This window comes from Triplophysa rosa, linkage group LG4 (genome assembly GCF_024868665.1).
Source record: "Triplophysa rosa linkage group LG4, Trosa_1v2, whole genome shotgun sequence".
In the NCBI taxonomy this organism is placed as follows: domain Eukaryota; kingdom Metazoa; phylum Chordata; class Actinopteri; order Cypriniformes; family Nemacheilidae; genus Triplophysa; species Triplophysa rosa.
The window spans coordinates 31,324,187-31,348,444 of record NC_079893.1 but is presented as its reverse complement, the minus strand read 5'-3'; the positions used below and the strand labels follow the sequence as shown (position 1 = coordinate 31,348,444).

At 42.6% G+C, this 24,258-nt stretch overlaps 1 protein-coding gene across 4 annotated transcripts; it reads left to right on the top strand.

Moving 5' to 3' along the window:
* Positions 1 to 556: 556 nt before the first annotated feature.
* sp6 (Sp6 transcription factor) lies at positions 557 to 24,237 on the top strand. 4 transcript variants are annotated; one of them, XM_057330699.1, is made up of 3 exons: positions 2,625 to 3,091; positions 7,257 to 7,370; positions 23,279 to 24,237. In XM_057330699.1, exons 2-3 carry the CDS (start codon positions 7,308 to 7,310, stop codon positions 24,209 to 24,211), a joined length of 996 nt encoding a protein of 331 aa, XP_057186682.1. In that variant the 5' UTR covers positions 2,625 to 3,091; positions 7,257 to 7,307; the 3' UTR covers positions 24,212 to 24,237. The 4 variants fall into 4 exon arrangements, with proteins under 4 accessions (XP_057186684.1, XP_057186682.1, XP_057186685.1 ...); XM_057330701.1 differs by lacking the exons at positions 2,625 to 3,091; positions 7,257 to 7,370 and adding an exon at positions 557 to 574; XM_057330702.1 differs by lacking the exon at positions 7,257 to 7,370 and having other exon boundaries at positions 2,628 to 3,091.
* The last annotated feature ends 21 nt before the right edge of the window (positions 24,238 to 24,258 follow it).

The following is a 24,258-nucleotide window of genomic DNA, read 5'->3' as shown; positions in this document are numbered from 1 at the left end:
GGCCCAACCAGGGGATTCCAGTTCCCCTCTGGCAAAAGCTGCTGCCTCTGCACAAGCTCCAGAGAACTTGCACAACAAGGCTAAATAAAATAAATAAACTTAATAATAAAATAAATTATAGTTTAAGATTATCATTAATAATCTAATAGCATTTGAAGTTTTGTGGTGAAGACATGTCAAGAGACCGCGTCCTTCTTTATCCAGCTCTATCATCTCAGCTCTTGTCAGGTCCCCACTTCCCATTCTCATTACAATCGTTTCATCACTATTTTCTTTTATTGAAAGTACATAATCATCCTTTAAATCATGTAAATGTGCTCAGCATTCGTTGACCCTCACCCTAAACCACATGAACGATTGTAATGATAATTATTGTGCAGGTTTTTATTTGTTGGGCTGGTTTGAATAGGATGACAGTGTGCTTGTGTGCCGTGAGTCACCGCTCTGTGCTTCTGACCCAGCAGGGCTTCGTCCGGACCCGTTCTACCGGCTTACTGACTCACATTTCTGCAGTAACCACATGCCTATCACTTCATTTTTTCCTTGGGATTTTAGAAAGCTATGAACCTCAAATGTAAGTAGCACTTCTCTCGATGTTCATTGTTGCAAAGCAGCTTTATAAAATACAATACACAAAATCAAGATAATGCATTGATGAAACTTTAATGAAATAAATGTTTCATTTTTAGGAATTTTCTTGAACTATTCCTGTTGTGGTTTGTTCTACTGGCTGAAAAGTATGCAGAGATTTTCAGAGAGCACAGAAAACATTCTTCTTATTTTTCGTCATAATTTTATACAATCTCGCCCCATAGGGTAAGATTAAGAACAGTGAATTTCTGAACCAACTTACGTTTGTTTATAGTGCATTAAAATAATAATGTGATGAATTCTGTGTCTTCTGTGGATACAGTCTGATACAACTATGGACATGGTTTGCAGATCTTCTAGATCCAAAATTAGAGTTCAGTTTCAATCTGAAAATATCAACTACTTTGTGACTTAATACTTCAAATCAACCATGAGTTATAGGGACAAGAGATAAAGGAAAGAACAGCAGGCAGGAGACGAAGTGAGGTTGAATAAAATGAAAGATGATTTATTGAATAATCTCAGCTGTGCTTCAATGCTCAGTCTCGCTCTGTTCAACTTCGTCTGACTAGGAACAGATTCAATAGGTATGATTAACCATGCAAGATTACGGTATCAAAATCATGACGTTATTATGAACCTTGAGATGGAGATCATTGGAGTATCATATCAGCATAAAAGACAATACAGCACCAAACATAAGATTAAACAATATTAAAAATAAGGACAAAATGTAACAAATAATAAGAATAAAAGTGAATAGTAAAATGATAAAATAAAACAATGAATACAGTATATTTGATAAATGAAATGTAATAAATGCTTAAAACTTAGTAAAGGGTTGGTGTATATATATATATATATATATATATATATATATATATATATACGTATATATAATAGAAATAAAAATAAATGTAATAATGTAATAAATTAAATAGAATAATAAAATAAAATAATATTAGAAACAAATGTATGTTTCTACCCAGATCTATCAGTCTGTAGCCTCGAGTATAAATGCGTTCGTTTGTGAGACGGGGCATGGAATTTATTAACTTTTCCAGCAGAGAGCGCCAGACTCTCTGTAGATAAAATCAATCCTATTTCTAACATGTTTTATATTCTTCTGTTAACCTTCAGTCATTTAACAGAGAATGACTAACAGAATTCCAGAGTGACCAAACCAGAAATTGAGTTATTCACATATTCTGTTACTTGTTTAGATTAAGTGATGTTCTTTGTTTTAGTTGTGTACACTTTGGGACATTTTTTAGAAAACAAAAAGTCTACAAACTCTTGGTTTTATTTGTGAGTTCGTTAGCACTTTGAATGCACACAAAACAACCAATCAGGATGAGCATTCTTTGATGCCTATTTCTCTTTTTTTTTAAATCAAGTTCTTTAAATCATTCATTGAATTGAACCTTTTTATACAACTGATTTTTTTTCAGGCCAAGTCATATTGCTTTAACCAATAGCGTTTTAAAACCATGTTTTGAACCACTTTACATTGTATTGCCAGTTTGCGTATTTCAAAAGCTATTTTAATCTATGAAAAAATTATACTTACCTAGACAAATAATCAACCATCTATAACTTTTCAGTGCATTTTTGTATTTATCTTATAAGACCAAACAATGATTTCTGAAACTCTTAATAATTAACAGAAAAAAGAACAAAATAAAAGCACCACGAAAGACCAAAAATTTTGTTTGTATTTGTCTCCAGAGTGCTTTTCACTTTTTCTGCCTTTTGGCTGTGAAACCATATTCCTGAAGCTTGGCTACACCTGACACCCGTTTCAGTGTTTGACTAGCTACATGACTAGTTTCAGTGTTTGACTAGCTACATGACTAGTTTCAGTGTTTGACTAGCTACAGTGACTAGTTTCAGTGTTTGACTAGCTTTCCCAAGGCGACCCTTAAGAAGGTAGCCCATCACTTTAACATTTCCATGGCGACGCGGCTCTGCGTATCATGTGACACACTGCAGACCCACAGCAGCTGTATGACTGATGCATTGCTTTTACATCATTTTTACATTTTACTCAAAAAATTTTCACAAACTGTTAACTATGTCATGAAATATCTGACATTACGATTGTCAAATATGTGCATGTGAATGTGTTTTGTTGTTTAAACACTTTTATAATGATCGCGTTAGTTGAGCTATAAACGGGCGCCACCATGTTTTTTTCTGCCGTGGTCTGAAGATTGGCACTCACTAAATCCTTGGTGTTTCGAGTCAGACGTGATCACCCAAACGTGTTTTTTCGTCAATTGTAACAACCATAGGTAGTTTAGATGGTTAGAGAAAGGATAGGGTTAGGGTGTGAGTTAGGGTAAAGGTTTCGTAAGACTTGAAACACCAAAGATTTAGTCAAAACCAACAAGCCACGCCCACGGATCTGACTCGAAACACCAAGGATTAAGTGAGTGCCGTCTGAGATCTGTTGGATTTACATCACGTGAATTCATCCACTTCTCTTAAAAACACAAACGTAAGTGCCTGGTGAATGTGATCTTAACAATTGCTTAAATTGCAGATACTGTGTCTGATCTGAATAAAACACATCCATCAAATTACATTTGAGTAGATTGTTATTGCCGCTTCCATAGACATCAGTGTGTATTATGCAATCTCTAAATGTATTTTGTGCTTGTAGGCACGTGTGTATGTCTGAAGGCTAAATGAAACATCATGTGGTTGAAAGCAGGATTGAGTCTGTCTCTGGGTCAGTGCCAGCCAAAGCGCTTAATGTTCTAATCACACCGGTGTGATCGTAAGCGTCAAAGGGTTAACAACATTATGAAAAGTGAATTTAAGACATTAAGGACAGGCTGGAACTCTGCAATTGACGGAAATCCGTCGTAGACTCGCTGCAATTAACGGAAATCCGTCGTAGCGACAGAGAACTTTAATCCATGCCAAAGTGACCCATGATATAAAATACATCAAGTGTATTTAAAGTGCCTCCTAGTGGAAGAACAGGAACAATTTACACAAATAAACAATACAAGTAAAGGTTGAAGTTGGAGGCGAGCGAGCGAGAGCAAATAAGGTCCAAGCCAGGGGCGGTCTGAGACTAAAAAGTGGCCCCGGACTTCTTCTTCTGCCTACAACACCAGGCTGTCAACATAATACACCAGCTATTGATGCACAAATCATTCTATAACACCACAATTTAGAAACAACTGTTTCTAAGGACCTTTTAAAGACAAATTGCAAAGCCAGTAAAACAACAAACAGTAAACCGTAAAGGCCAGTGCAGTCTATGCAACAAACAGACATCAGAATTACATAAAAGCCTGCCTAAACATGTCAGTGTAATGTAGGGTAATGTATTTCAACTGTTTGTAAATGATGCTTTACTGACCATGACATGTAATGCAAAAGATTCAAGATTTACCCTGTTTTAAGTATAAGGGTGATGACTTTCTACTCATGAATAATTTACTAGACAAGAGAATTTACTTAAATGCTGTAGAAGTGTTGTAATGATTAGGTGAATGTTAAAAATGTTACTTTTCATAGTTAACTTTCATGTGTTTGTATCCGGGGCAGTCACATTAAAATTTCTGTTGACTTACATTCAAATGCAGCAGACTGGAAACGCAAGCTTATGTCAAAAGATTTCACATTCAAGTCTGGTGAACTCTGGCCTGTGAATGTGATGACGTGTGACCAATAGAAGACTAATATGCCCCGGCTTGACCTTTTCAGTTGGAGGAAATGCTAATATTATCACACAATCCAGTTTTGTACAATACAGCTTTAAAATAGGCCCTATTTAGGATCATGAAATATGATGACCCTAAACCACAGATATTGGCTTCTTCTTTCTGCACCACTGGCCAGTTCTTGATTATCCTCAAATGGACCTGTCCTCTGGACCTCACTTCATATTAGCTCATCCAGATTAGTGGCTGCAGCCTCAACAGAACTTGCTTTGATGGTAGCTCGGTGGCATCATACCTCAACGCAACCATACGCGCCAACCCGTTAGCTAAGGCTGTTCTAGCCCCACTGGCACCGGTAATGCTTGCTCAGTGTCGCCGGTTCCATGTGGCGTAACATTACAACACACAACACCATTTTATTACGTGGTCATTTGGCAGCCCATATTGTGTCCTTTCGTTTCAACCACAGCAAGTGGCTGCTTCTCTCAGAAACAGTGGCAAGCTCTTTGACTACCGTCCGTTGGGCCTGTCCTCTGATCCCCACTTTCTTAGGTAGCCTTGTAGTGGAATTGGAAACAAAGCCCCTGCAGCCCACTTCCACCGGGAACACTTTCGCTGTCCATCCCCGATCTTCAACCTCTGCTGCCAAGTTGGCATACCGGAGATTCTTTCTTTCAAATGCTTAGTTAATGGCCTCTTCCCAAGGTACAGTCAACTCAACTATGAGGACTGTCCTACTGGAGCTGGACCACAGAACCATGTCCGGCCGCAGGTTGGTCACTGCGATTTCCAAGGGGAAAGTAAGTCTGTGGTTTAAATCAACTCGCATTTCCCAATCCCTGGCTATACTCAGCAGACCTGAATCTGGGGTTAAGGACTTGGCCTGTGGTTTCTGCCCCTCCCGAATGAAGGGTTGCCTTTTAGCGAGTTAGCCTAGACATTTGGGGGGACGGCATTTGCTGCCACTCTCTTGGTCTCTACTGCTGCAGCCAAGCACTTTAGTACTTGATTGTGGCGCCATGTGTATCTCCCTTGTGTCAAGCTCTTCGTGCATCTCACAAGAATATGTTTAAGGTTTGCTGGAGCTGCACATAGGTGGCAGGCTGGATCCTGTCCACACCAAACATGCAGATTTTTTGGTGAGGGCAGTACATCATACGTAGCTCTTATGATAAAACTTAGCCTGTTTGTTTACTCCACAGCTCACTCAAGTGATGTTGCGCCGTTAAATGCCTTCCTGTGCTCTGGCACATCTACTTACTTCCTCTTGACGCCGAACCTCCTTCACTACCAGGTGACGCTGTTCCTTTGGTGTTGCTTTTCGCCATCTGGGTGTGGTTGATGCCAAACCAAGTCCCCCTCTGCCATGTTGAACTTGTCCCACGATGTCCTTATATGAACCCAACAGCTGGGTGAAGTTAACCAGTTAAACTTAGCTCTGTATACTGTGGTACACTGTAAAAAAAATCGATTTTACAATTTTATTTGTCCAATCAATTCACAGCGGAAAACATGAGCCACACCCACTATTCATCTTAGAAATATGTGAGAATACTAAAGACGATCACCACTTCTGCTTCACAGGGACTGCAGCATAAACATCCATGACTTGATGTTTTATTGTTGTTTAAAGTCACCATTATTGTGATCAGTGTTTCCTTTAGTTGGGCTCTTTCATCCTTCATTTGCCAAACAGCATTTTCCTTTTGGCTGCTATTATTTTCTAAAACATAGTTTTTATAGCAAATAATATTAAAAGAAAGATTCTTTTGTCTGGTTTTCAGACATTTTTTTGTAATGTTGTATAGTTTCTTATTGGGTTTTTGCTATAACAGTCTGAATGAGCTTACATTGGAGACCCACATTTCCTGCAACAATCCATATAAAGAATTTTTGAACAGTTTAAAGGTCTGCATTTGATTTTTGACTCAGACATCAAAACTCAGTGTATGAATCTCAACAGTGGTGACCAACAAATGAAAAGCTTACTGCCGCAATGCATGCTGAGAGTCATGGATGAGTTTTGTTATTTGATGGTGCATTTATCTTAAGAGTTTTTTTATTTGTCACCATTGTTGAGATGAACAGGTTTATTCTTGTTGTCTGCTAGTCCATTTTTCATGTGCACAATGTGTTGTTAAAGACCTTAAGATTATAATTTAATTTCATACAGTAACATGAATGAGGATGATAAAATCACTTTAAATCAGTGCCTAAACTCTAAAACAGGCACTGACACTCCCAATAAAAAATGACTTGAAAACAATTTTGCTTAGCTTTTTTTCCACCCGTTTCTGTTTCAACGCATAGTTATAAAAACTACACTGTAAAATTGTTATGTAAAATAATGGTAAAATGCTGGCAGCAGAGATGCCAGTAATTTACTGTAATTTTATGTTATTCATGCTGTGAAATTATTTTACGGTACATTGCTGTAAACACGAAATACAGTGCATTGCTGTTTTTCCCATATTTAACAGTTAAATAGTGGCAGCAGAGACGCCAGTAATTTACTGTAATTTTACATTATTCATGCTGTGAAATTATTTTACGGTATATTGCTGTAAGAATTAAAGACAGTACATAGCTGTTTTTTAACTTAATCTTTATTGCACAATATTGTCCTTTGGGCTACACATGTCTGCTTAACATAAAATATCTATAATAATAAAAATATTAATAAAATGATAAGCAAATGTTTTAGAAAGGACATAAACAACTTTTTTTATTTAAGAGCAGCAACACACAAAAAAAGAATGACTCAAGTACCAAGCAACCAAGTCAAGTTTTTCAATAGCAAAACAAATAATTGAAACTTACAAATATAAACAATAGCAATAAAACAGGTTAAATAACAGAGGCTACCCCCTCTAAACTTCACATACTTAAAACATGAGAGTACATTTCTTAAGAGTCTTATGAGATACTGAAGGTGCTGGTATTCAAAAATGTAATTAGGAACTGTCCATCAACCATCTGTTGCAGATGACCATAACGTTGGTTGCTTGTTTTTCTCCCTGATGTATTCCATGGAACATGTGGGAAAAGTGGGGCCATTACAACCATTACAACTTTGCTGGCGCTTCAGATTCGCAACCTGTAAGTATATTTTTATTGTAAAAGACTTTGTTACGGACTAACGCGAGTTGAGTTTGTCTTGTGTTTGTGATCTGCAAATGCAGACACGCGCGCAACGTGAAAAAAGACAACATAAGTCCTAATAAACAGTAATAATGTTCCCACTAGAGGCAACAAATGTTGTGTTTATAATGTCTTTTTATATTTAGTATTTATTTTGGGTTTATTGTCTTTGTTGAGTCGTGATGAGACGTGGCGTAACTCTGGTTGATCAAGAAGGGCCAAAGCGCTCGCGTTATTTATACCATTCCCTGCTGTAATGCGAGCTTGTTACTATCTCACACAAACTCTGTATGATGTATATGGTTGTTTGTTTATAGTCTTTATAACGTCGTATATAAAAGGTAAAACACTTAGCTATAGTTTTTAACTATTTAACATCATATTTTTTAATAAAACCTTACCAATCATTTACATCCTGCTCAAGTTGTGCTGGCAAAGTTGATGTATCGGCTTGATCATCTTCATTTTCCGTATCAGATTCGGGCTCGAATTGATATAAGGAAGTACCGATGACATTATATCACCTGTCAGTACAAATGCGTGGGAACATGATGTTCCGAATATGGTAAGAGGCATTACATTTCCGTGAAACGCTTGCAGTATTCGACCAATCAATCACTACGCACTGGTTAACTAAACTAAACTAAAGCAAACACTCATCAACATGTAAACCATCAACATGTAAACTTGTGTTAATTCTCAATAAGAACTTTTGTAGACCTACAACAGAAATAAAGTGACAGTAGTGTCTGTAAGTGAAGGTGGTAATAGTGTTTGTGGAGTTGAAAAAACTCCTTGTAAAAACTATGGAATTTCACTCTTAATTTCCCAGAGAATTTTACAGTGTTTTCCATATTTTTACGGATGTTTTCTGACAACAGGTTTTTCTGTTAAAACTACAGAATTTCACTGATAATATCACAGGCATTTTTTACAGTGCTATATGAGACCAGTTTTATTGCACTTATGCTTTTTGTTGTCCTTTTGTTGTTCCAATTGCTTCCATTGTTTACCTCATTTGTAAATCGCTTTGGATAAAATCATCTACTAAATGACTAAATGTAGCCTAGCCATATCATGTGTTGAACCAGCACAGGTTATCTTATACCCCAGAGGTTGGTTTCGTCCCTTTTTGACTCGAACATGTGTTAAAAATAACCCAGCACTTATCTAGACTGTAGATGAACAATGTTTATATCAGATGACTTCAATTTAAGACGGTGGTTCCCAAACTGGGGGGCGCAACAAGGCTTGGTTATTGTCAGCTCTGATTCTCAGCATTAATAATAATAATAACTAGATAGGTACATTTTCTGAAAAAAATGTGAGTGATTCTTTGTGGCAAACCGCGGCACTGGGCAGTCACTAGGGTGATAACACTTTAAGCCACGAATGAATCTAACCAACCCCTATGTCTCTACGATGTTCTGATGCAGAGATATACATCTGGCTAAACGGTTGCTAGGCTAATGTGTTTGGTTGCTATGGGCGTGTCTTGGCACGCCCAGACAGGAGCGGATTAAGGTGGTCAGGGGCCTCTAGGCTGCTCTTTGGGTGAGGTCCCCCTTAAGTGGCTTTCAGGTGCCTTTCACGTTTGCAGTTTAGTTCGGAAAAGAGCACGGTTTGCATGAAAAGCCGTTAATGTAAAAGCTGTCACGCAACCTCAGGTGCGCACCAGGGTACCAAACCCTGCGTATGCACTTTAGCCGATTACAATGTATTCATTAAAACACGTGTCAGAAATTATAGCGTTTGTAGTTTACCTTGGATTTGAGCAGGAGTGAGCCTGCATTGTTTTGCGCATTGCGAGTAGATTCAGAGCGGCAAATGAATGTTATACGATGTTTCCAGATTTAAAAATAGTCCTGATAAATAGTCTGTTTGCAAGCAGCAGAAAGCTCTGTAAGTGAACATACAGTAAAACCTAGTGTTGTTTACTCTGCGCTGTGCATAATAGCATCAAGTCATTAAAAAACACAATAAATTGTCACGTGTTCTGTTTACTATCATGTGTCATGCACGTTCTTGATGACGTGAGATGAATGCAAACTAGTGATGGGAAGTCCGGCTCTTTTCTGCGAACTGGTTCTTTCTGCGAACCGGTTCTTTCGCACAGTTCGTTGCAATGAACCTGTTCAAAAGACCGGTTCACCGATTCTCTTACGCCCTGACGTAATGACGTCACTCGCCCTGACGAAACGCGTCAAGTCCCGACCGGCTGGAATGAAAATACACTTGGCAAATTCAAATATAAACCAAAACCAGTAATCATAACTTCTGTCAGTTAACACATCACGTCATGATCTGACACGTTTCTTACATATACGTTTTGCAACTAAAGCACCCAAATAGACACAGTGAAGTGCAGCAAACTATGACATTTTAAGTCTTAAAGATTAAAAGTGAATAATTAATCTTCATCAGCATTTTACAGAAACTATATGATCCATGCATAATTCAATACGATTTATGTGTTATTAAATAAACTTATGCTTTGCCAGATTGCTCCATATATTTTAAGTCCTCGGTTCACTTGCGCTCGTAACATTACCACAGCATCAGTTGTCCACACTGTTCTGTAGCCTCACGGTGAATCACGCATGCTCACTAGCTCATCGGTTCTCACTCAGTCGGACTCGGACCTGTCTGAAAGAAGCGGCTCTTCGGTTCGTGTACTGCTGAATCGAAAGCTGTTGCAACCGGCTCTTGACTTGAGAGCGAGAACCGCTCTAGCAGTGGCATCAACGTAAACGGCACTGCAGATTGGTTGACTCGACATTTTAACTTGGCAATGGCTTTTGTCCCTGTAATTCGCACTACACGCAGAGCCCGAGATCAATGCGGATAAAACATTTCAAAGTTATATAATCTACATCTGTCACTTTGGTACATTGTACAGACTATGAACAAGGCCACTGGGATTCACAATAGCCTAGTAGTAATAAGCTGTGTAATAAATTTGGCCTTTAAAGTTACAGTCTTCTTGTAGCCTCTTAATACACGGTGTGTGTGTTTTACTGAACCACCAGTGTGCATACAATAGCTAATATCAAGTTTGCATTACATTGTGTTAAGTTAATCAATGAGCAACCTCTTTAAGAAGCTTATTTTAATGACGATGTAGATAAAACAATTTTGAAATGTTTTATCCGCATTGGTGTTGGACTCTCCGTGTAGTGCGAATTACAGGCACAAAAGCCATTGCACTTTATATGTTGACCTCCTTAAGGAGCGGCAACCTGACGCTCCTCAAGGCACAAACAAGACAAGACAGACTGTGACATTAACAAAAACCGGGCAACATGATAAAACGATAACCATAAAAAATAGGAGGGTAGCACAAGAGTCCAAGGGAGGGGAACACAAGGGTCCAAGGGGGTAGTCCAAACACGGACTGGATTGCCGGCTGACACGGACTGGATTGCCGGCTGACACGGACTGGATTGCCGGCTGACACACGGACTGGATTGCCGGCTGACACACGGACTGGATTGCCGGCTGACACACGGACTGGATGCCGGCTGGGCAACCGGCTAAGCAGGGCTGGGCGTCGATAGGACAGGATGTCGGTGGCTGGGCAGCGCTCTCTGGCAGCTGGGCAGCATTCTCCGATGGCTGGGCAGCACTCTCTGGCAGCTGGGCAGCAACTAGCAGGGATGCTGGCAGGGATCTGTGGCGGGACAGGACACTGGCGGCCTCAAGCCTGGAGGGGAATCAGACGGCCTCGAACCTGGAGGGGAACCCAGTGTCATCAACCACCCCACACTGATCCCTCTGTCTGCTGGGTCCTGATTTGGATGACATCCTGATTATCTACTAGATTCTATGACACAGAGCAGCGGATTCGTCTTGGTGTGTGCAATTTCCCCTGGGCGTTTTGGTAGCGAGCCAAAGGTGTCTATAAGAGCAAATTTCCTAAAAGAACTAAATTTCTCACAGCGTGCACTTGTCGCCAGGCATGTTTCGCCACTGTAATCTTGAATGTGACCACCTCGTACTTGAGTCTGACAGGCACTATACCTGCATCACATGTCTGGGTCACCAGCATGCTGAAGTACCGTTTGTGGATACGGCATGTCCGCACTGCGAGACATGTGTGTTCATTTTGGACACAGCCACAACATTGTCTGCTTCCCATTCCACGGCGATTGTGATATGGGGGTTCCCATGGATGTTAGCCCGTCGCAGCAATGCCGCGGACCGTCCAGGCTCCGTTACGCGCACCTAACCTGTCTTCGATGGGCGGCAGTAGACAGTAGGCAGTAGGCAGTAGTAGTAGGAGAGCATCGACTCCCCGTCGACAATCGACCAAGAAGAAGCGGCCCTGACGGGAACAGCCTAGCGAGAACCACGATATCGGGTGCGGCTCCTGCCATACCACCGCTGTCGAGCCACACTGGGACGGTCTTGCCACTTCCCACTTCAAGCCGGGAAGTGGCAGCCTTTTCAGGGACTGGCGCCCACTCTGTCTCTAAAAGAGCTTCCTTTCTGCCTGGGTGTTCCAGCATGCAGCAGCCTCAACTCGACATTGCGTCATGCCAATCCCGCAGCCCTCAGCACTCTCCACTCAACGGTGCGTCGTGCAGCGAGGACTTAAGGCAGGTTGCTGCAGATCATGTTGCAGATGTTCCCGCTGGTTCCTCTGTCGCGGTGTCTGGGTCCTGGTCACAGCTCCGCAGCCCATCGCGGTGGCTAGTAAGTACGATCCGTCTCGGCTACTCGTTCGAGTACGCCAGGCACCCACCCAAGTTTCGGGAAGTTCAAGAATTCTCCCGTGCTTCGGGTCGAGGTCACCACCCTTCTGGTGAAGGGAGCGATCGAGCCCGTCCCTCTGGCCGAGATGTCTTCATCGTCCCCAAGAAAGGTGAGGGGCTGCGCCCCATCCTGGACCTGCGCACTCTGAACAAGACCCTTAACAGGCTCAGAATGTTGATGCAGAAGCGCGTCCTGTGTTCGTGGCTATCGACCTGAATGACGCGTACTTTCATGTCTTGATTCTCCGACTGCACATACTGTTTCTTCGGTTTCTTAGGTCTCCCCTGCGCAGAGCACCTCTTATCTCCGTATGGAACTGGACTCTGTTACCATGACCCTCGTCAGGCAGCACTCGGCGGTCCCACTGAAACTACTTCAGAGGCTCTTGGGGCATATGGTGTCCTCTACGGCAGTCATGTCGCTCGGGTTGATGCATATGAGACCGCTTCAGCATTGGCTTCAGAGTAGAGTTCCTTGGAGAGCGTGGCAAACCGGCACGAGGCATATTCCCTTAACGTCTCACTGCCGTCGCACCCTAGCCCCTTGGACAGACATGTCCTTTCTCCGGGCTGAAGTCCCAATCGAGCAGGCCTCGAAGCGCATCGCGGTGATGACAGACACCTCCATGCTCGGCTGGGGTGCTGTGTGCAATGGGCATGCAGTGTCGGGGCGCTGGACGGGACCCCGCCTGCAGTGGCATATCAATTGCCTGGAGTTGCTGGCTGCTTGGCTTGCTTTGAAGAGGTTCCTTCCTCTCATTCAGGGCAAGCATGTGCTGCTCCGCATGGACAGCATGGCTGCTGTGACATAAGTCAACCACTATGGTGGCATTCGCTCACGGCAGATGTCGCAACTCGCCCGACGCCTCCTCCTCTGGAGTCAGCAGCTGGTGGAATCCCTGCGGGCCACTCATATCCCAGGCGACCTCAACCAGACAGCCGACGCGCTCTCTCGGCAGGTCACGCTCCGTGGAGAGTGGCGACTCCATCCCTGTGCCGTCCAGCTCATTTGGGAGCAGTTCGGGCAGGCACAGGTGGACCTGTTTGCCTCCCTGAACACCTCCCATTGTCCGCTTTGGTACTCCCTGACCGAGGTCCCCCTCGGCACGGAGGCCTTTGTAGAGCTGGTCGCAGGACAAGCGGAAGTACGCCTTCCCCCCAGTGAGCCTCCTTGCACAGGTCCTGTGCAAGATCAGGGAAGAAGAGCATCAAGTTCTGTTGGTTGCACCCTATTGGCCCAACCAAACTTGGTTCTCAGAGCTGACGCTTCTGACGACAACTCCCCTCTGGCCGATTCCCCTGATGAAGGATCTTCTTTCTCAGGAGAAGGGCGCGGTCTGGTACCCGAGACCAGACCTCTGGAACCTCCACGTCTGGCTCCTGGACGGGACTAGGAGATCCTGAGTGACCTGCCTCCAGCAGTCATGAGTAGATCACTCAGGCAAGAGCCCCAGCCACAAGGCGACTGTACACCTACAAGTGGTTCCTCTTCTCGTCCTGTAGGGAAGACCCACAGAATTGTGTGATCAATGTCGTGCTATCCTCCCCTACCGTGCTCCGTACCCTCTTGGGACATTAATGTGGTCCTTGTGGGCCTAGGAAGGGCCCCGTTTGAGCCCCTAGGGAAAGCCCCTCTACCTCATCTCACGATTAAGACGGTTCTCCTAGTGGCGCTCGCTTCCATCAAGAAGGTAGGGGATCTGCATGCACTCTCTGTGTCCAACGAGTGCCTAGAGTTAGGGCTGTGTGACACCCACGTGGTGCTGAGACCCCGGCCTGGCTACGTGCCCAAAGTTTCCACCACTCCCTTCAGTGACCAGGTGGTGAACTTGCAGGCGCTCCCCCCTGGGAAGGAAGACCCAACCCCTTCTGTGTTGTGCCCAGTATGCGCCCTGCGCGTCTACTTAGACCACATGCAGAGCTTCAGAAGCTCTGAGCCGCTCTTTGTCTGTTTTGGAGGACAGCAGAAGGGGAGAGCTGTCTCCAAACAAAGATTGGCGCACTGGATCACCTTGGCGTACCGATCCCAAGATCTCCCGTGCCCACTGGCAGTGAGAGCTCACTCCACCTGGGGTGTAGCCTCCTCATGGGCACTGGCTCAGGGTGCCTGACTGGCAGACATCTGCAGAGCTGCAGGTTGGGCTACGCCCAATACATTCGCGAGGTTCTACAAACTTTGTGTAGAGCCGGTGTCTGCCCACGTCTTGCACACCAGGTAAGACCGTACGCCTGCGAAGTGCCTTCTCCCCTTCATCAGGTGAATCAGTGCGCTGTTCCAGCTTACCTACTTCCTCCATTGGATGAAGTATAAGCATTCCATCCATCACTAAGCACTTTCGAGCTTACGAGCTGGGTGGAGCGGCTCGTATTCCAAGCCCAGTATAGGTCAGTTTCCCTCACGAGGTGAACCCCTATACCTGAGCTAGTACTCCACATGTAGTGACTCTCCCTCCTTGGGTTGTCTCAACTTTACACTTTATTCAACGCACACACACAGACAAGCACACACGCACACGCACACACACACACACACACACACACAGACATGCACGGACACACACAGACACACACGCACAGTGAGAGCACACATTTAAGATAAAGGAGAAAGAAGCACAGGTCAAATATTAAACAGACTATAAATTCCTATATGCAATATTAATTAAGTAAAACTTTAAAATTCTAAAGCAGCCCCCCTCGCCAGGCAAATGGTGCAAACCAGTATGCAAACGGTGGCGAGGAACCCAAAACACAAATCGAGAAAAAAACCCTCAGGAGAACCCAGGCCCAACCAGGGGATTCCAGTTCAGCGGGTTTCACTTCTGATTGCATTGTTATAATTTTTTCTCTAATATCTTGGATTTTATATGTGAAGTAGTTCATAAATTCATCACTGCTATGCTGATATACAGGATCAGAAGTCACTGACGATTTATTTTTTGTTAATTTAGCCACCGTGTTAAATAAAAACCTAGGGTTGTGCTGGTTTTCTTCTATTAGTGATGAAAAGTAGGCGGATCTAGAAGTTATTAGGGCTTTCCTGTATTTTCGAATACTATCCTTCCATGCTGTACGAAATACCTCTAATTTAGTTTTCTTAAAGTTGCGCTCCATTTTTCGGGCCGCTTTCTTTAGAGCCTGAGTGTGTTCATTATACCACGGTGTGGGGCTGCCATTTTTAATCTTCTTTAAACGTAGTGGAGCAACTTTGTCTAGCGTTACCGAGAAGGTGGAATTAAAATTTTCAGTGGTAATGTCAAGATCTTCAACGTTATTTCTCATGATTTGAGACAATTCGGGCAGATTATCGAGAAACGCATCTTTGGTAGTTGAAGTTATTGTTCTACCATATTTGTAACAATGAGTTTTANTTTGCAGCCGTAGGCCAGTGAAGCAAACATAATACCAGATAATGATCGAAATGTCTTCACTCTGCTGAAGGATTTTAACGTCGTCCACATTTATACCGTAAAACAGTATTAAATCTAAAGTATGATTACGAAGGTGAGTGGGTCCTGACACATGTTGACTAACGCCCATGGAGTTAAGAGTGTCTTTGAAAGCCATTCCTAAGGCATCTGTAACGTTATCTACTGGATGTTAAAGTCACCAACGACAAGGATCTATCTGCGGCCAGTACTAGTTCTGATAAGAACCCACCAAATTCTTTAATAAAATCTGTGTGGTGCCCTGGAGGCCTATATACAATAGCTAGAATAATTTAAAAAAGTTTTATCTTAGTATTAGGTGTTGAAACATGAAGACCATGACTTCAAAAGAATTATATTTAGAGTTGACTTCTGGGAAATGCTAAAGAGTTATTGTAAAGTGCTGCGACACCTCCCCCTCTGCCTTTTAGACGAGGCTCTGTTTATAATAATAATCTTGGGGGACAGATTCATTTAAAGAATATAATCATCTGGTTTTAGCCATGTTTCTGTCAAACAGAGCATGTCTATTTTATGATCTGTTATCATATCGTTAACAAAAAGTGCTTTATTAGAGAGAGATCTAATATTTAGCAATCGAGTCGTAACAGTTGATTATCTGTATTTTTTCATGTTTAATTTGTTTAACGTTTATTAAATTACTTTCAGAGGTTTACGCATTATTTTATGTTTGCAATCCGGGGGACAGACACAGTCTCTATTTTTGATGTTTGGGAGAAGGATTACTACATGTTGTACATTTTGTGTATTCTGCGACGTGAGACGGCAAGCAGACAGTTGGTTAAGCCATCTGTCTGCTCCCTGACCTGGGCCCCAGCGAGTCAAGTTTTAGCATTAGCATTAAGACTTTTTGCCATATTTCTGGAAGCCCCAGCCCAGGAGGGATGGAGACCATCTCGTTTAACAGGTCAGGTCTGCCCTCAAAACTCTTCCAGTTATTTATAAAAACTATATCATTCTGCAGGCACCACTCAGACAACCAGCCATTTAGTGATGATAATCTGCTATAAATCTCATCACCACGATAAGCAGTGAGGGGGCCAGAGAATATTACAGTGTCTGACATCGTGCTTGCGAGCTCACACACCTCTTTAATGTTATCTTTTGTGATCTCCGAGGTCAGACGCCAATAGCAGATCATTTGTAACTCTGATCAAAGCAGTCTCTGTACTGTGACATGCTCTAAATCCAGACTGGAATTCTTCATTGATGTCATTCCTTTGGAGGAAGGAGCATAATTGAGTTGAAACTACTTTTTCCAGAACTTTAGATATGAAAGGTAGATTCGATATAGGCCTGTAGTTCCTTAGTTCTCTAGGGTCGAGTTGGGGTTTTTTGACAAGGGGCCTTATAACAGCCACCTTATATGCTTTAGGCACATGTCCTAATGTCAGAGATGAGTTAATAATACCAAGAAGAGGATCTATAATTTCTGGGAGCATCTCTTTCAGTAGATTTGTAGGTATAGGGTCTAGTATGCATGTTGTTGATTTAGATGATCTAATAATTTTAGACAGCTCATCTTGATCTACGGTATAAAATAATTGCATTTTCTCCTTAAGGGCGCTGTAGTTAGTTTGTTCAGCGGGTTTCACTTCTGATTGCATTGTTATAATTTTTTCTCTAATATCTTGGATTTTATATGTGAAGTAGTTCATAAATTCATCACTGCTATGCTGATATACAGGATCAGAAGTCACTGACGATTTATTTTTTGTTAATTTAGCCACCGTGTTAAATAAAAACCTAGGGTTGTGCTGGTTTTCTTCTATTAGTGATGAAAAGTAGGCGGATCTAGAAGTTATTAGGGCTTTCCTGTATTTTCGAATACTATCCTTCCATGCTGTACGAAATACCTCTAATTTAGTTTTCTTAAAGTTGCGCTCCATTTTTCGGGCCGCTTTCTTTAGAGCCTGAGTGTGTTCATTATACCACGGTGTGGGGCTGCCATTTTTAATCTTCTTTAAACGTAGTGGAGCAACTTTGTCTAGCGTTACCGAGAAGGTGGAATTAAAATTTTCAGTGGTAATGTCAAGATCTTCAACGTTATTTCTCATGATTTGAGACAATTCGGGCAGATTATCGAGAAACGCATCTTTGGTAGTTGAAGTTATTGTTCTACCATATTTGTAACAATGAGTTTTATTTGCAGCCGTAGGCCAGTGAAGCAAACATAATACCAGATAATGATCCGAAATGTCTTCACTCTGCTGAAGGATTTTAACGTCGTCCACATTTATACCGTAAGACAGTATTAAATCTAAAGTATGATTACGAAGGTGAGTGGGTCCTGACACATGTTGACTAATGCCCATGGAGTTAAGAGTGTCTTTGAAAGCCATTCCTAAGGCATCTGTAACGTTATCTACGTGGATGTTAAAGTCACCAACGACAAGGAGTCTATCTGCGGCCAGTACTAGTTCTGATAAGAACCCACCAAATTCTTTAATAAAATCTGTGTGGTGCCCTGGAGGCCTATATACAATAGCTAGAATACATTTTAAAAATGGTTTATCCTCAGTATTAGGTGTTGAAACATGAAGTACCATGACTTCAAAAGAATTATATTTAGAGTTCGACTTCTGGGAAATGCTAAGAGAGTTATTGTAAAGTGCTGTGACACCTCCCCCTCTGCCTTTTAGACGAGGCTCATGTTTATTATAATAATCTTGGGGGACAGATTCAATTAAAGTAATATAATCATCTGGTTTTAGCCATGTTCTGTCAAACAGAGCATGTCTATTTTATGATCTGTTATCATATCGTTAACAAAAAGTGCTTTATTAGAGAGAGATCTAATATTTAGCAATCCGAGTCATAACAGTTGATTATCTGTAATTTGTTCATGTTTCATTTGTTTAACGTTTATTTAATTACTTTCAAGAGGTTTACGCATTATTTTATGTTTGCTAATCCGGGGGACAGACACAGTCTCTATTTTATGATGTTTGGGAGAAGGGATTATTACATATTATATGAGACGGCAAGCAGACAGTTGGTTAAGACATTCTGTCTGCTCCCTGACCTGGGCCCCAGTGACTCAAGCTTTAGCATTATTAAGACTTTGTGCCATATTTCTCGACAGGAGGGATGGAGACCATCTCGTTTCAACAGGTCAGGTCTGCCCTCAAAACTCTTCCAGTTATTTATAAAAACTATATCATTCTGCAGGCACCACTCAGACAACCAGCCATTTAGTGATGATAATCTGCTATAAGTCTCATCACCACGATAAGCAGTGAGGGGGCCAGAGAATATTACAGTGTCTGACATCGTGCTTGCGAGCTCACACACTTCTTTAATATTATCTTTTGTGATCTCCGATTGATGGAGTCGAACATCATTTGTGCCGACATTAGCAAAGACAGTGATAAGTAACAATAATAAAATACACTAATATTAAAACAAAGTGCAAGTGCAGGGATACAAACAAACCGCTGGCAGCGATGCAGACAGGAACCGGATAACCTTCAGCTGCCACAGAATGGGGTTCCTATACATTTACATTTACATTTAGTCATTTAGCAGACGCTTTTATCCAAAGCGACTTACAAAGAGTATAAGGAGCAATAAGAGATATGTCATACAGGAGCAATAGTGCAATAGGTGCCAATACAAAGTTACTAGTTTTACCAAAAGCTAGACCACTACCTGTTGAGAGAAAGCGAGAGGGTTAGTGTTTTTTTTTCATCTGTCTGTCAAGTATTCACAGAAGAGGTGGGTTTTAAGTAGTTTTTTTAATGTTGTGAGAGATGTGGTTGACCGGACCGAATTAGGAAGAATGTTCCACCAGGAAGGAGTTGTGAATGAGAATGAGCGGGAAAGCGATTTACTGCCCTTATGGGAAGGCAGTACTATCAAACCCCATTCTGTCGTTTCAACACAACATCAGGGAATTGAGGTTACATACGTAACCAAGACATTTGCAGGTAAAGGAGGTTTCATGAGAGTGTCTTTAAGTGGTTGAATGTAGGTGTTGGGGATCCGCTGGGGCTCAAAAACATGTTTATTTCTAGGAGGACCTGGCAAAAAATGTTTGGGAACCACAGTTTTAAGACATAGCATGTGGCTTCAATGATATAACAGACTAAAAGATAGTTGTGAACAAAAGTCAAACAACAAAATAAAACATGTGATTAGATGATGAAGAGTGTGGCTATGCTGTTCAAACATGATTCACACATTGAGACACACAATCACAGTTGTTCTCACTCTTTTGTAAAGGCAGAGCTTTATGTTACCATATTAACAATATACACACACACACATAATAAATATTTGCACACAATTAACATAAGCAAAAATCATGGAATGTCCCCATAAAACATACAAATCTGTGTGTGTGATTCACACGTTACTCTGTGAGTCTGGAGGAAAGCTGCTCAACTATAGTTGAAGTGTGTGTAGGTGTGTGTGCGTGCGTGTGTGTGTGTGTGCGTGTGCGCGTGTTTGTGTGTGTATGCATGTGTGCGTGTGTGCGTGTGTGTGTGTGCGTGTTTGTGTGTGTATGCATGTGTGCGTGTGTGTGTGTGTGTTGGCGCCAGTGCTCTTCAACAATCAAAGCAGAGGGGCGTGAGCAGTGCGGAAATCTCTAACCAAAAATACAGGTGTGTTCGACAATCAAAGACCAGCTCTCTAAACACTAAACACACGGCTGCGCTCCACTCTGTGTGTGTGTGTGTGTGTGTGTGTATGTGTGTGTGCATGTGTGTGTGTGTGCGTGTGTGTGGGTGTGCATGTGTGTGTGTGTGTGTGTGTGTGTGTGTGTGTGTGTGCGTGCGTGCGTGTGTGTGTGTGTGTGTGTGTGTGTGTGTGTGTGTGTGTCGGGCGGAGGATTTCCTGGATTTCCACAGGCAAACACACTTGTGGAAATGTGTTGTTCAGTAGCTGCTGCTGTGTGTAAATATGATCTTAACTGAAGGAAGTTCCCTGCAGCACATTCAATTAGCCTTCCACAATCCTGTCTGTGCATTACAAACCACAGTAACCTCACGTCCTTCTGTCACATTCATCACACAAACACTGTGTGGCTTTACATTTCTCCTGTTTTTATAACTTTAAAATTCACAAAGAGATGAATTTTATATTTCACTGCTGTGATTTGAGCACATCAAAAGTAAAAAGGGCATTTTATGAAGAAATATTTCTGACAAGCTTGCCAATGACAAGCTTTAAAGCAAAACATGTTTCGTTGGGAACATCTACACGTTACTTTCTATTTTGTTTCGGTAACATTCTTTAAACAGACCAGGAAGTGACGTAGTTTTGGACAGAAACACACGAGTAAACGATAGCAAGATTGACGTCTTATTAATATCATTGATGTTGTGTTAGTACAGTGATGAAGAAGTGAATGTTTTTTTCCTACAGTATAGACTGATAGAAATGAAGTGCAGTAATATGAGGATGATGATGATGTACTGTATCTGTGAAGAGTTTCATGTACACTACACAATCATCTGTTTGTGATCATCTGTAGTGTGTGTGTGTGTGCGTGTGCGTGTGCGTGTGCGTGCGTGTGTGTGATCATCTGTTGTGTGTGTGTGTGTGTGTGTGTGTGAGATCATCCGTTGTGTGTGTGATCATCTGTTGTGTGTGTGTGTGTGTGTGTGTGTGGGTGTGTCCATGTTTTTATATGTTAGTGGGGACCTAAACCTGACTTCACACCAACACATGGGGACTCGTGTCACTGTGGGGACCAAAATTGAGGTCCTCATGGGCACAAAAGCTTATAAATTGTACAGAACAATATTGAAAAAAAATCTAAAAATGCAAAAAGTGTTCTATGATCTTTAGGTTTAGGGATAGGGTTAGGGATAGGGGATAGAATATACAGTTTGTACAGTATAAAAAACATTACGCCTATGGACTGTCCCCACGGAGATAATAAACCAGACGTGTGTGTGTGCGTTCATGTTTGTATATCCCGGTGGGGACCTAAACCTGAATACACGCCAACACATGGGGACTCGTGTTACCGTGGGGACCAAAATTGAGGTCCCCAGGGGCAAAAAAGCTTATAAATTGTACAGAACAATATTTTTTAAAGATCTAAAAATGCAAAAAGTGTTCTATGATCTTTAGGTTTAGGGGTAGGGGATAGAATATACAGTTTGTACAGTATAAAAAACATTACGCCTATGGACTGTCCCCACGGGGATAGTCAACCAAAGCCTTTGTGTGTGTGTGTGTGTGTGTGTGTGTGTGTGTGTGTGTGTGATGTTTCCAGCGGTGGGAAACTATGTCAGTGTGTGTGTGTTTGATGGGGGGTGATTTCCTGTCTGTCTTTCAGGTAGTTTGAATCTCAGACTGACGTGTTGAGACTCATACAAGCCTCAGCTCGGACTGTCTGACACTGTGTGTGCATCAATGAAAGTGTGTATGAATGAAGTGTGTGTGTGGGGGGGGTGTGGCTTTGTCTGTCATAAACCGGTGCTGACTTCTGTTGTGTTGTCACAGCATCAGGAGACATTGAGCAGGTAAACCCTCTTTCTCGCTTCTGTTTATTAACATTCAGCATGTTAGTGTTCATAGACTTCATCAAGAGTTGTAATGTTTGAAAGGCTTATGAATCTAAAGAATGTTTTGTTGTACAGTAGATGTGTCAACAGGTTTGCGTGCGAGTTTGTTTGTTTCAGTGAATATCATTTGAATGGTATGAAAGTCTTGTGTGTATGAGAGCTCACTTCAGATGTGTTTGTGTTGATATCAAGCTTCATTTGTTTGTCTGTGATGTGCAGACTGTTAAACCTGTTTCACACATACACAACAGCTGTCAACAACTATTTACAGCTGCGGTCCTCAGCTCTCCTGCAACCCATAAACACACGCACACTATACACACACTACAAACAGACACTATACACACACACCAGTGAAACTGCAGCTTGGGTTCAGTAGACATGTCTCACAGTTTCTACTCAAACTATAATCAAGATGTGTTTAAATAAAACCTTAAGTTAGCTCTTATATGATATTGATATTTGACCTTCTGCATCACAATGTTTTGTGTTGTTACAAGAGTTTAATAAAAACAGCTGATGGATTATCACATGACTAAAATAACATTAGTGTTTTCAGTTTGTTATTCTCCTCCATCAGTATCTTCAATTCAAACCCACAGTTTTCTCTTTTCAAAGTGTCTTTGCACTTCGGACGTGTGTAGCAAGTTTGGACATGTTTACTGCGTGTGTGTGTGTGTGTGGTCTGGTAGCATGAGTGTGTGTTTAGAGACTTGCAAGAGACACACACAAACGAGTACAACACAAACAGGAGTAGTGCATGAGTTGTAAGAGAGTAAATCAGTGTATAGTTCCTGTAGGCGGTGAATGTGTGTGGATGTATTGTCAAATCTTTTCTGATGTACTGAACATAGATTCTTTCATCACTGAAGTGCAGCTAAACCCCGTAAAACACAATCGCTGTGATTATATATCATCATTTAAACAGTACACAAATACTCAATTTACAAAAGTCACCGACAGTCATAGACGTGCAAGAATCAAAAGCTACAAGAAAAAATCAGGGTTACATCCAAGCAAACATTCTTTCACAACAGTCTCATCCGTCACAACACATTAATGTTCTGTCAGAATGTTTACAGATGGATGTTGTGAAGGTGTGCGAGTGATCTGTTCACTATAACCAAGATATTTTGTTGTTACAGGTTCAGACAGCGATATCACATTCCCCGCCTCAACCATGTGGTGATACTGTCAGCTTCAGCTTCGCAGACACAAGAGACAAAACCATTATGACGCACCCATATGACCCCTGGTTCCGCGCCGGACCCCCACCTGATGAGGTCAGCGTGTCCAGCTGGTGGGATGTGCACACCGGGCCCACTGGAGGTTGGATGGATCTGCAGGGGACAGCAGGCCAGGGGGGGTCCGTGGGCTCCTACACCCCCGACCCTCAGATGTGCTGCCTGCCTCCCTCAAGCTCCGCCCATTCTACCATGCACTACCCCGCAGAGGGATTTAAGATGGAGCCGTTGACGCAGGAGCTGCTTCCGGTCCCGCACGCATCATCGTCCTACGGCTCAGACGAGCAACAGGATGCCGCCGGCGCTTCGCCTCGGCCCAAATCCCAGCGGCGGTCTGGCGGTCGCACACCCAGCCAGGCGTCCTGCCGCTGTCCCAACTGCCTGAGCGCCGAGTCTCTGGGAACCAACGGCGATGGCAAACGCAAGCACCTGCACAACTGCCACATCCCCGGCTGCGGGAAAGCTTACGTCAAGACGTCACACCTGAAAGCACACCTGCGCTGGCACAGCGGCGACCGACCCTTCGTGTGCAACTGGCTGTTCTGTGGCAAGCGCTTCACCCGATCGGATGAGCTCCAGCGCCACCTGCAGACGCACACCGGTGCCAAGCGCTTTGGCTGCAGCTCGTGCCCGCGAGTCTTTCTGCGTGCCGATCACCTCACTAAGCACATGCGCGTACACGAGTCGCCGGGTCAACCGGCCGAAGAGACTCGCTCGGAGACGCCGGTACCCGCGACTGCCAGCACCGCAGCAGCGCTCAGAGTGAAAACCGAATCTGGAAACGGCAAAGATGACACCGTCGGTACTGAACAGCTAACTGCACATCACCTGTAACAAGATTAAACACACAACACAATGCTTTTGTAACTTCCCTTTTATTT

What these genes read in the sequence shown, in the direction of transcription:
- sp6 (XM_057330699.1), top strand. Translation starts at nt 7,308, where the DNA reads ATGTGGGAAAAGTGGGGCCATTACAACCATTACAACTTTGCTGGCGCT. An exon ending in GCGCTTCAGATTCGCAACCT is followed by an intron (nt 7,371 to 23,278) that starts GTAAGTATATTT and finishes TTGTTGTTACAG; the next exon opens with GTTCAGACAGCGATATCACA.